The sequence below is a fragment of the Chionomys nivalis genome, chromosome 21 (genome assembly GCF_950005125.1).
Source record: "Chionomys nivalis chromosome 21, mChiNiv1.1, whole genome shotgun sequence".
In the NCBI taxonomy this organism is placed as follows: Eukaryota; Metazoa; Chordata; class Mammalia; order Rodentia; family Cricetidae; genus Chionomys; species Chionomys nivalis.
The window spans coordinates 11,781,500-11,793,886 of NC_080106.1; the positions used below are offsets into that span (position 1 = coordinate 11,781,500).

The 12,387-nt window shown below is 48.3% G+C and overlaps 1 protein-coding gene across 1 annotated transcript in view; it reads right to left on the reverse strand.

Annotated features, from left to right (window-relative positions):
- Positions 1 to 5,716: 5,716 nt before the first annotated feature.
- Positions 5,717 to 12,387, reverse strand: part of Plcg2 (phospholipase C gamma 2) — a 122,465-nt gene continuing 115,794 nt past the window's right edge. Inside the window, exons 32-33 of the mRNA XM_057753631.1 lie at positions 6,650 to 6,834; positions 5,717 to 5,991 (exon numbers count right to left, since the gene is read on the reverse strand). Coding sequence (XP_057609614.1) covers positions 5,949 to 5,991; positions 6,650 to 6,834 — 228 coding nt within the window. The 3' untranslated portion in view covers positions 5,717 to 5,948. The remainder of the gene's footprint in view (positions 5,992 to 6,649; positions 6,835 to 12,387) is intronic.

The following is a 12,387-nucleotide window of genomic DNA, read 5'->3' on the forward strand; positions in this document are numbered from 1 at the left end:
GCTGCAGCCCCGTGAGCCACGCCCTCTGCACGGTTGGAGGGTTATCCAGGGCTCCCGTGGGTCCCCAGATGCCCCTAAAGGAAGAGATAAGAAGACAAAGGAATCCAAAATTGCCTTCTGTGAGAGAACATGGGGATCCAATGATCTGTCTCCTGGTGTCCTCAGTCCTGGAATGCTCATAGAAACACACAGAACTTTCCATCCCTGGTCTCCAAAGGCTGATTCTGGAGAGCGACACTCCCACTGCCTCCCATGTCACAGCCTGCACCTCTCGGGTATTTCAGAGTCACCCCAAGATTGCCTCATGAGGCACACATGCTGAGGCAATACTGTAAAATATTCATGAGCCTTAGCCTGGGAAGATGTGGGCTGCTGTGACCCAGGAGCCATCCGAGCTCAGTTCATAACACCCACCTCCAGATGGCCCCTATGGGAGTCTATGGGAGGCGCAGACAGATACCCTGGGTCTTTTACCTGTTTTGCATGTATGTCTGTAAGACACTGTCTTCACCAGGACAACTTTCTGACACTCTCTTCCTCCTTGACCCCATGCCTGGAGCTCTAGGGCAAAAGACCAAGCTCCTGGAGTCCCGTGGACTGGGCTCAGCCAGCCATCCCCATCCGTCAATAGAAGTCAACTAACTAGAGAGCGGAAGGAGGAGACTTAACCCATGTGGCTATGAGAACGGGGCCCTGGGACTCCCAAGTCCATCTTCGGGGACCTGACCTGAACTTTAGATGTGAATAGTTGACAAACTGAGGCAGGGATCAAGAGCTTAGCGTTACTAATCATTGCTGGTAGAGGAGGGACCTGACCTGCTCTGTCACCCAATTCCGCTTCTGCGAGGTCACTGAAGGAGTGATAACTGTCCTCACTTGAGGGGAGCAATTCAGCTACCACAAAGCGGCAGCCCCGCTCCAGGGCACAGCCTCCTCATCGCAGATAGTCGCCCTCATTGGGGGGGGGGTGACCTATCCTTTAAGGCCCTGCTGTTGCTGTGAGCCAGGGTGACTGCTGGCTCAAGACCTTTAGGTCAGAGTGGGATGATCCAGACTCAATAGGAGTCTTGGTACCTCCGGCCTGGCAGAGGGATAAGATGAGCTAGCTCCTACCAGTTGTGGCGCAGGTGCGGCCGCCACTCCAAGTGATAAAGCTGTCTGTACACAGAGTTCGTCACGCGACTAGCCCCACACAATGGTGGGATATGAAATGAAGGTGGTGGTGCCAGGCTTTCAACCTGCTGTGAGCTACACTGCCGGCCCAAGTGAGGAGTGGATGCTTTGTAGCAATCATAGCGTCAGGGCCTGGAGAGATTGCTCAGTGGTTAAGAGCAAGGAGAGCTTTTGCAAAGGTCCCAGGTTCAGTTCTCAGCACCTACATAGCAGCTCACAGCTATCTGTAACTGTAGTTCTGGGGATCTGGTGCCCTCTTTGGGCTTCTACGACATATGGCGCTCAGACAGACATGCACACAAAACTCTCTCACACATATAAGAATTAAAATTTAAAAATTAATAATTATAAACCAGATTGGAGGGGGGAAGCATATCTTGTACATGTATAGTGGAATGTACAAATAAACCCTAAATTTTTCATGCAGAAGTATTCAACCAACACTGAAATGTCAGTGTAGAATTCCCTAGTTAAAGAAAATGTTAATGATTCTCTGATGTAGCCAACAACTACAGATTGGCCAGTAGGAGAGTCCTCTGATGTGTGATAATCTAAACAGATGCACGAGGCCATAGTTCATCAAATGCAGATAAATACAAGGAAAGACACAAGGTGAAACCCTGCCCAGTTCCTGGCAGTATAGGCCATAGTTCATCAAACACAAATAAATACAAGGCAAGACACAAGGTGAAACCCAGCTCTGCCCAGTTCCTGTAAGTATCTACAACAAACAGCTAACCATAGACATATATCAGACTGTAACCGTTTGGAGAAAGTCCTCCCACAAGCAGCCATTCTGCAGAAAAATAAATACTCATACAAATTGTGTCGCACAATGATACATTGATAAAACTCCCAGTACCAACCTTGAGGTCACAGCAAAAATGGCTCTCGGATGCTGTAGTGTGCTGCCAGCAACCTGGAGACCATTTCCATGGTTTTCAGTCATTTTCAATGAATAAAGTGGAAGTTGGTATTTCAGTACAGTAGGCACACCTAAGCCCCAAAGCATTTGGGGGTTTTGGTTTTTAATGGTAAATATTTTGCACGTTTTCTTGAAGTTGGATCTGAATGCTCCTCTGGGTAGTTTTCTCTTAACAGTGGCTGTCCCTGGGTTTGTAGCATCAATACGGCAGCTCCAGGCAACACACTGGGCTTCACATCATGCCTATTGCTCTTGTTATTCAGCTTGTTCGGGAAGCACAGTGCCACCCAAGGCCAGCTCTACTGAGAAAGAGGACATGCTTCTTAGAAGTCCTGTCCCCAGCAGGTCTCCCTCCACAGGCTCCAGGATGATGATGTGTGACCTAATATATGGTCTATTTTAGAGAAAGTTCCATGTACTACTTGAAAGAATGTGCATTCTGCAGCTGCTGGACAGAATGTCCTGCCAATGTATGTTGAGTGTATTTGATCTGTAGTATAGTTTAACTCTGATGCATCATTTACGGGAGCTTACATCTCTCTTTATGTTTACTGGTGATATATGAATAATATATAAATAAGCTTATATATGAATTACCTGGGGCTGGAGTGATGGCTCAGCAGCTAAGAGCACATAATCCTCTTGCAGATGATTGTTCAGTTCCCAGCACCCACACTGGGCAATTCACAACCACTGTAACTCCAGATCCAGGGATCCAATGCCCTCTTCTGGCCTCTGGGGGGCACTGCATACATACACATACACACACACACACACACACACACACACTTCAAAATAAAATCTTTTGACATTGACATTACTGGCTCTCATAATGTTTCTCTTTTTTCACCTCTGCATGGAGGAATCCCCCAGGCACAGTTTTTAATGTATGTCTGGAGTCTTGAGTCTCCTCAGTTCTTGGAAGGTCTCCATTTCTTTATCAGTTCTGAAGAGCATCTTTCCAAAGGTTGGTCTTCAATTCCTTCAGTATCTCCCTTCCTTGAACAGACTGCATTTCCCCTCCAGTTCTTGGGATAAATTTCCTGATTATATTAACCTTGATTGGCATTTGCTTTTAATTTTTCTTAAAATGTAAAAATAGCATCCCATGGTTTTTTTTTTTTTTTCCCATCAGGTTCCTGTTGAGAAATCTGCTGGTAGTCTAACAAGGGTGCTGGGATTAAAGGCGTGTGCCATCACCGCCTGGCCCTCTGTAAGTTTCTTTGGGACTGAAAGGGCTATAGGACTGGGAGGGACAGAAACCTCTGTCAACAAGACTGGACCCACGCACCATGGTAAGCAGAGGATCCTGGTATCACCTTGGGAAATGCAAGGCTCTATAGCCTGTTTAATTACCAAACACCCAAACCTCACAGCACACAAATGTACAACTTTATCTACTGAAGTCTCCCATACCCAGTGACCTTGCCACCCCAGCTTTGTATTTTCTCAATGTCCCAAATCATACACCAAGGACAGTGAGCAAACCAGTGTCACCTAACAGTGTGCATGGTTGGTGTCACCAGCACTGATGTCACTCAAGATGCCTGTGGTCTGCTGTCTAGACAGTTAGGACACATGGCATCAGGACAGACTCACCTCACCTGACCCTTCCCTAAGAAAGCCCACTCGGACTCTGACACCAACGACCAAGAGTCAAACCAATACTTGACCCAATCCAGCTCAGGATAGATGAGCCCCACCAAACAGTCTCTATCAATGGACAAAGAGGAGGATGTTCTTACCAGTTCCCTGGTACTGCTGTCCCTGCCTGCCCCTGCCCTGCAGGGTGTGGCTCTCCATGGACGTCATGCCTCCACGGTCAAAGAGATCCTTCTTGTTGCCTTCTCCCTGCCCTCTCTCACTTTCTTTGATACAGCAGCAAAAATATCCATTTTAAGCAAATAAAGACTCCAGCCTTAGCAATTCGATTTTAAAACAGTAAGGTGGCAAGGGGAGCAGAGGGAGGGTGGCAGCAGCCCAGGCTCTGCTGTGTAGAGGTGGCAATGTGACAGAAAGGAGTCAGGATGTTGCCACATGGGAGAAATAAGTTCTAGCCACTACCTGGTCCCAGCCAGCGGGAAACTGCTACCGAGCGTGGCATGTCCTTCCCCGCAGCCTTCTCCCAACCTTTCATCAAAGTTACTTTCTACTCCGCTATAATGAGGACTCCTTTCCTTCCTTGTCAATTATCAAATGAAATACAAAGTCAGGTTCAGAGGAGTCACAAGGGAACACTCCTCCTCAGGCTGCCATTAACTCGGTCCTGGCTTTGCGGGAGGTCTTTCTCTTCAGGAGCTCAAGGCTGGATGTAGTCCCTGAACCCAGTAACAGCTGCTTTCCTCCGAGGGCTCCTGACCTTGGCTTGGAAGTCGGTAATGAAGGAGTCCTGCTCAGGAAATTTTTGGAAAATGAAGAGACAGGGTCCTTTGGTAAGAAAGAACTAACTTTTCATCTTTTTCCCCCAGCAACACGCACGCACACGCGCGCACGCACGCACGTGTGCGCATTAAGCCCGGCATCCTGGATATCACCCAGGGGAGGAGAGAGCCCCGTGGGTTTCTGACCCCAGGTTCCACTCTGCCAGGAAGCAGCTTGCGGTTGGCTCCCTCCTCCAGCCCCCGGCTTCCAGCTGTTAACGGCTACACCTGTTCTCCCAAGTGGATTCTCCACTCACTGAGAAGCTGTTTACTGCCTGCCTAGGTTCTCATTTGAGGGTTTTATAAAGCTGGGGACTTACAGGATAGCACATGAGCCTGAGTTCTACCCCAGCAAAACGCACACATGCACAGACACACATACACAAACACATACACACGCATGCACACATACACAGCCTTGTTAATTCCTGAAAGTACCGAAATGATGTCATCCAGGTGACCATGCACGGGGTGTGCCTGCCTCTCTGGAGTGACCATCGGCTTCCTGTACTATCCTGACTTCACTGCCATCAAAACTTAGCTTGATGCACCAGCAAGTTCATTAACTCAGAGAAATGTTCCTATAAACCAGCCTGTCAGCTTCCTCTTTTGACTAGCGGTGATGCTGTTGGCTGTGGCCCCAGGACCTTTGTAGCAGCCTCCCACCAGACTCAGGGGGTCCTGGGTATGATGATGGGGGCAGGCTACAGCAGGATGTGCAAGAAGCTGGCATTCCAACACTCTAGTACCACCAGCCATGAGACAGAAACTGTCCTAAGAGCAGATTCCATGCTGATCTCTCCAGCCAACCTCCAAGCTGATGATAGTTAACACACATTGAGCTGAGCCCCTGATCAGGCACCTTTGGGGTCCTATGGAATCCAATGGCCTTAATTATCGTCATTTGCCTCTTAGCTAAAATCCTTTTCAGATCTAATGAATCAGTTCCCCGTGTCTCAGCTCATCCTCTGAGGAAGTCAATTACCTGGGTCATCGGCAGAATCCTGTTCACCACAGAGAAATTCCTGCTCACTGTACAGATGTAGAGGAAGCTTAACGGCTTGAAACGGTTGTCTTTATTCAATGAGGCCGGGGACAGGGGAGGGCAAACATGAGGAACACAGTTTTGGGATCCTCTATCAGGAGTATAAGTTAAGAAAGTTGTCCAAGGTGGAAAAAAAAAAAAAAAACAGCAGGAAATGTGCCAACTCCTTCTGCCCATAGGGGTGTCTTCAGCAATGTCATCTCAAAAGTGGCTCGGAGAGAGGACCATGGCTGTCACAGATGAGACTCTTCCTGGGGGCTGATTATAAAGCTCCCCCAAACCCAGACATACTTGTGCGTGTGCGCACTCGCACACACATACATGCTCACACACACCCATACATACACACCCATACACACACACACACAGACTCTACACACGGCTTCTAGGAGTAGAACCTGCTGTTGCTGACTCTCTTCTCTCTCAACCTGAAAAGAAACAGATTGAATCCCATCAGTGGGTATGATCCACCCTACCTAACAGGTCACTTGTGGCTGAGTGGAGGAGGCTCTGAGCTCCTCGCACACCCTGAGACTCGGGAAATCTCCACTTCCTCCTTGGTAAACAAGGTGACAACAGCTTTTCCAAGGATCCAGTGGGAACAGACCTTGGGTGGGTAGCTCGTGACGTGTTCTCTGAAGATGAGTTTATCTGATGCTTGGTCTAAGAACACGCAGCGCCACTGGCTGCCTCTCCCACCCACCCCATGTCCGGGACACAACCAGAAGCCTCCCCTGGGGAGAATTCTGCTCCGATCTGAACCACCTGGCCTACAGCTGACCACTCAGTAAGGACAACTCAGAAGTTAGTAGTCGCTGTGGCTTAATAGAAGAGTGCTTGCCTGGCTGTTTATGAGGCTCCGGGTTTCCCCAGAACAGCCAAAGGAAACAACCCGGGCTTACCATAGACTGTGATTATTAGACTGAAATTAGATTGCCATTATTAGACTGAAATATCTGTGGGGAAAACAGGTTCTACAGAAGGGAGGCATTATAAAAAAGAAGCCCCTGGTGCTGAGGTCATTGCTAGAAACTCCAAGACCACACACATGGGGGCACGGGGGTGACGATACCCACTGACACCTACCTCCGGTTACACTTCTCCTGGTACAGCTGCAGCTGGTTCTCGTTAACATTGAACTCCTTCACCAGGGCATCGCGGCTGGCTGCGCGCAGGTTCTGGTGCGTGTCATACAGGAAGAGCTGGTTATTGAGCTCTTCTTGCCGCCGCCTCAGTTGACGACAGGAGGAGTAGAGTTCCTCTTCGCTCTCCTGGTGGGGGGAGGAGGAGAACAACCCCGTGAGGGGCATCGTCCAAGCCAGCATGGGAAACACACCTGGGCTCTCACAGAGTGTGGGGGAGGGGGGGTTGAACGGGACCGCTCCTGGAGTCCAGGGCCTAATTTAACCAAACGTGACTGTGGCGATGCCAAAACTGGAGTCTCTCCTGTCGGCTCCAGACTCTGCACCACCATCAGGTCCTCCAGCAGAAGCAAGCAGTGGCTAAAGCCCTTGGTCTTCCGAACGCCACTTTTCTATGAAACCCTGAAACACAAGGGTACTGTACCCCTTTCTGAGTTGAACCACTTGTCACTTGGTCAGATCACCTTCTGGCTTCTTACCTAACTCCGTGGCTGTCAGTTCAGGAATACGTTCCCAGGGAAGAAAAGGTGCCACAAGTGAGGGCAGAGGTGGCAGAAAGCAGACGATTTCATACTATGCAAGGGACTTAAAAAGGCAAAGTAGACCCCGGGAGATGCTTGCTCAATAAAGTGTTTGGGTTGTAAGCGTGAAGATGACCCCCAGAACCCACGTGAAAACCCTGAGCAGATCAGGGCAAACTTATTATCAGTTCTGGGGAGGCAGAGACAGGTAGATTCAAGGGGCTCACTGGTCAGCCAGCGTCCCCTAATTAGCAAGCTTGGTGGCATTGAGAGACTACCTCAAAACCAAGGTGGAAGCTGGAGAGAAGACCCAGTCATTAAGAGTTCTTGCTGATCCTGTAGTGACCAGAGTTCAGTTCTAAACACCCACATTGGACAATTTACAGTCACCCCTAACTCAGGCCCTGGGGAATCCAACACCCTCTTCTAGCCCCACAAGCACACAGACACACACTCATGACGCTGGCTGTCTTGTGTTGCACTTCTATAAACAGCTAGAAGTGGGGAGCAGCTGAGGAGCAGGCGCTTTGATACACAGCGGCACTTCCTGTGAACCCCGCCTCTGGGTCACTGATGCATCTCCAGCCATTTGCTGCCCTCTCTGTGGTGGCGTGAATGAATGCAGACAGATTATATAGATATATACAGCTTTAATAAGGAAATAGACTTACAGGACCACAGGTTCCCGCGGCGGAGCAAAAGAAAAAAGGGCTGCTGGGCTCACGCCCGGCAGATTTATCCGTAAACATTAGCCCGAGGCAAACACGCCCCCAATGGGTGGGGCTATGTCCCTACACCTCTCACTGACTGGACACAGCATCTCCGCCAGAGCTGCTCTTTCTTGGCTCATTCACACACAACTCCTCCATCCCAATGTTATCACATGACTGTAGCGTGGCGGTTCCATGGGTCCGCGACCCCTTTGGGAGTTAACGACCCTCTCACGGGGGTCACCTAAGACCCTCAGGAAGCACAGATATTTACAGTATGCTTCATAACAGTGCAAAATCAGTTTATGAAGCAGCAATGAGAGTAATTTTATGGTTGGGGGTCACCCCCACGTAAGGAACTGGATTAAAGGGTCGCACACTAGGAAGGCTGAGGACCACTGCTGTAGTGGTTTGTTGAGGACGGGTCTTCTGGCTGTACTTCCCACAAAGGCTCACCTACAGTTGCTTCTACCAGTTATCCATGGGAATAGCCATCTAATTGTTGCACACTGCCTTTCTGACCTGCCAAGAACTACCAGCATTCTAAGTGGCTTCTAGAAAGGCAAATCCTTTCTAGAAAGTTCTCCATGTGAAGCATACCTTGAGCCGCCACAGCTTAGGAAATGAATTACCTAAATAATAAGCCTCAGAAGTCAAAATCACTCCTTGATATGTGGGCTGCGAAAGCGTGTTGCATCCGCAGGCATGAGAACATTAATCTTGTCCTCCATCTCCGCTGGGCCCTTGGGTGACCAGCACACCGTCAACGCACAGCAATACTTGGAAAGGGAATTTCTCTTTGGAGGTCTCAATGGCAGGCTTAAATGCTTCAGTAAATCATGTCATAAATGGATGTGCTGTCACCCAGGCTTCGGAGCGCAGAGTAGATTTAGGATAATCCTCAGGGCTTTTAGAACGGTAAACTACCGCTTCACATATAGCCGCCAGCTACGTTAGCCCCTAGCCAAAGGCAGACTGTCTTTTGAAGCTTGGCATTGACATCTCTCTGTAGCTACAGAAGCCATCATCGCTTCCAAAGGAAGATTATTTCATCTACACGGAGACTACACCACACAGCCTCCTTCATCCGTCGTCGGGGACTCTGATTGGCTCTCCTGAATAAATTGCTGCAAGCCCTGCATCAGCACCCTCTGCTTCGTCTCCCACTGTGATGCCATGGAGCTGGCTTCTTCCCTTAAAGGCTATGAACCTCCCTGCTGACTCTGTCATTTTTTTTCCTGCAGCTTTCTCACCTCCCTCTTCCTTCACAGAACTGCAGAGAGTCGGAGAGTCGGGGCTTTGGTTAAGTGAATGCTATGACTGCCTTGATCTTCTAACCAGACCACTGGAGCTTCCTCCATACTGAAATAAGGTGTCTCATCTGCACTTACGGGAGTAGCTTTTTCCCCCAAGAGCCTTTCCCTTGCGTTCACAGCTTAACTGATATGCTAGCCCTAGCTTCTGCCCTGTCTCCGCTCTCAACACGTCTTCCTCACTAAGCAGAGCCATTCCTAGCTTTTGATTTTAAGTGACAGATGTGTGGCTCTTCCTGCCACTGGGATATTTTATTAACTGATGCTCTTAATTGTGTCTCGGGGGATGAGGAGACCAGAGGAGAAGCAGGGAAGGACATTGGCCAGTCCAAGAACAGACAGAACACAGACAATTATCAGTCCAGAGTCTCACCGGGGAGCAGCCTGTGGCACCCCCCAAAACACCACAACAGCAAGATCAAAGATCACAGATCTTCACCGTGACCTTAATAACCCACCACATGCTGGAACACTGAAATATATTCAGATGGGACAGGGACGCACAAAGCAATCATGAGCTGAGACTGCATAAAGGGCATATGCAGGATCGCCTCAAGCCTTCACTTCCCCAAATCCTCAACATATACAATATTTGAGAAAATAAGGTTTGCCTGCATAGGGTGTGACATATATTTCATTCGCAATTTTCAAGTAATTTTTGCTTCTTATTTAGGATATTCTTTTTATTGATTTTACTGAGCTCTACATTTTTCTCTGCTCCCCTCCCTGCCTCTCCCCCCCCTTCAGCCCTCCCCCAAAGTCCCCATGCTCCCAATTTACTCAGGAGATCTTGTCTTTTTCTACTTTCTACTTCCCATGTAGATTAGATCTATGTAAGTCTCTCTTAGTGTCCGCATTGTTGTCTAGGTTCTCTGGGATTGTGGTTTGTAGGCTGGCTTTCTTTACTTTACGTTAAAAAACCACCTATGAGTGAGTTTATGTGATAATTGTCTTTCTGTGGGATTTATTTTTATCGTATGTGTGTGAATATTTTGCCTGCATGTATGCATGTACACCATGTGCATGTCTGGTGCCTGTGAAGAGGATCTTGGATTCCCTAGATCTGGAGTTTCAGGCAGTTGGGATCTGTCCTGTGAGTGCTGGGGACCAAACCCAGGTCCCCTGCAAGTGCAGTCAGTAACCTCCGAGCCATCTCTCCAGCCCTGGGAGTTCTTGTTTTCAAATACCAAGTATTATCAACGTCAATCTAACTTGATGTTGTCACCGGCAATTTAAATAAAGTCATCGTATTTAAAGGTACAGGAAGGTTTGCTTTGACCCAGGACACAGTCAAGTTCACAAAATTCCCAAGTAAAGAGATTTTTATCCATTTGCAGAATGCAGAGGTTTGTATCTGAAGTCAAATGACAGTGGGCTTACTGTTGTGGGCACAGGATCACCCAGACTATGAAAACATATTCTTATGTTTTTACATTAATTTTCTTAGGGGCAGATGTGCCAGAGGGCAAGCAAGAAAGTCGAGTCAGGTCTCTTCTTCCAGCCTGTATGTCCGGGGGCTTGAATTCAGTCCTCAGCTTCGAAACAAGCAGTTTTACCCACTGAGGACCTCAGCAGGCTCAAAGACGTATCCTGAATCTGAATTAGCTTGACTTCACAAACGTCTTCCTGCCATGTCTTTTGGAAACTCATTCCTGATCATTCCAAATTGTTCTTCTTGATGCTTTATAGGATTTTGTACTTTGTAGAGTCTCAGCGGGTGATTGAGGCTGGGTGACAAGCTCGCGCAATCCTGCCCGCAGCCCACATCCTAGCTGGGACTACAGGCACGTGCCATTGTGCCTGGAAGCCTTTAGTACTTAATTTTACAGTACTGCTTTTCTCTGTATTCTTCCATCCATTTCCAATGCTCCAATTTCTGCCATTCGTTATTTGTGATTAGGCTTCTTGAAAACTCCGCATTACTGGTTTCCTGCCCTAATAAGAATCCAGCCCAGTTGCCCAGTTAAACGGAAGTCCTTACCCATGTCACTGCGGTTACTATACATTCTGATTCCTGTTCTGACGCAACCCTTTGTTTGTTTACTCTCCTGGTTAAGTTTCTGTATGTTCTTTCCTCTTTGCAGCCCCCAGGGGCCTCATGTATTTCCATAGATCTGGGTTTTCAACCCATCTCATTTAAAATGTCATTTCTCTTTTACATCAAAATATCAGAATGATACTTCCCTCTTCAGGGCACCGTCAGCTCAGTCCCCAGCCATCAGGGGTGAGGCCTTTTGACCTGGTTTTTGTGCTGGTCATTTCTAGTTTCCGATTAGAGATTCTTTTCATTATAGCATACTTGTTTCGTGTACACTTACTTGATAGCCTCACAAGGCCTTCACCAGCGTTCTCACGCCCATAAGACGCAACCACACACAGATTTCCCTCTTTTCTCCACCGCCGCACTTTACGGTCTAGAAGTATCTTTTTGTATGGGGGCCACCTAGGGGTGGTCTTCAGGTGAAAGTATTGTAAACTCAGACACGCGTTTGTGGAGGGTGGGGTGTGCACAGAAGCCAACGGTCAACGTCAGGTGTCTCTCTCCATCCTTCTCCACCTTAGTCCAATCTCGAATTCACACAGCTCTATCCAGCCAATGAGCTCCAAGGACCTGCCTGTCCTACTTTTCCCAGAATGCATTGGGGTTACAGATGTATTCCACATAGCCTGGCTTTTATATGGGTACTGGAGTCCAAATGCAGACACCTTATCAACGGAGCCATCCCCCCAGCCCCACACAAGCATTTTCACTGTCCTGACAGGTAGGCAGCTGGGCACTGCGTTAACTCCTCCTGCAAGCCTGCAGGGGGCATGTTCCTGTCCTTCAATTTTCAGTGCTAATGAGGACAAGTTGGATACTAGACTCTACCTTATACATACTCCAGTGTGTTTGGGTGCCTGGTTCTTCATCCTCAAAGTTCAATATACTTTGGCTCTGCCTGCCATTTTCTATTCATCCCATTGAATCAAGTGACCCTAGAGAGACTTGCCCTCTGCCAACTGCCTGATGAATGCCCAGCCTGTCATTCCCCATACAGTTTCCATATCTAGCGGTGATGTTCTGGATTCTGAAGGATTTCAGTCACCCTTGTCTTAAACATAGACCTCTTTCTTGACACTGATATTTTCATTAGATAA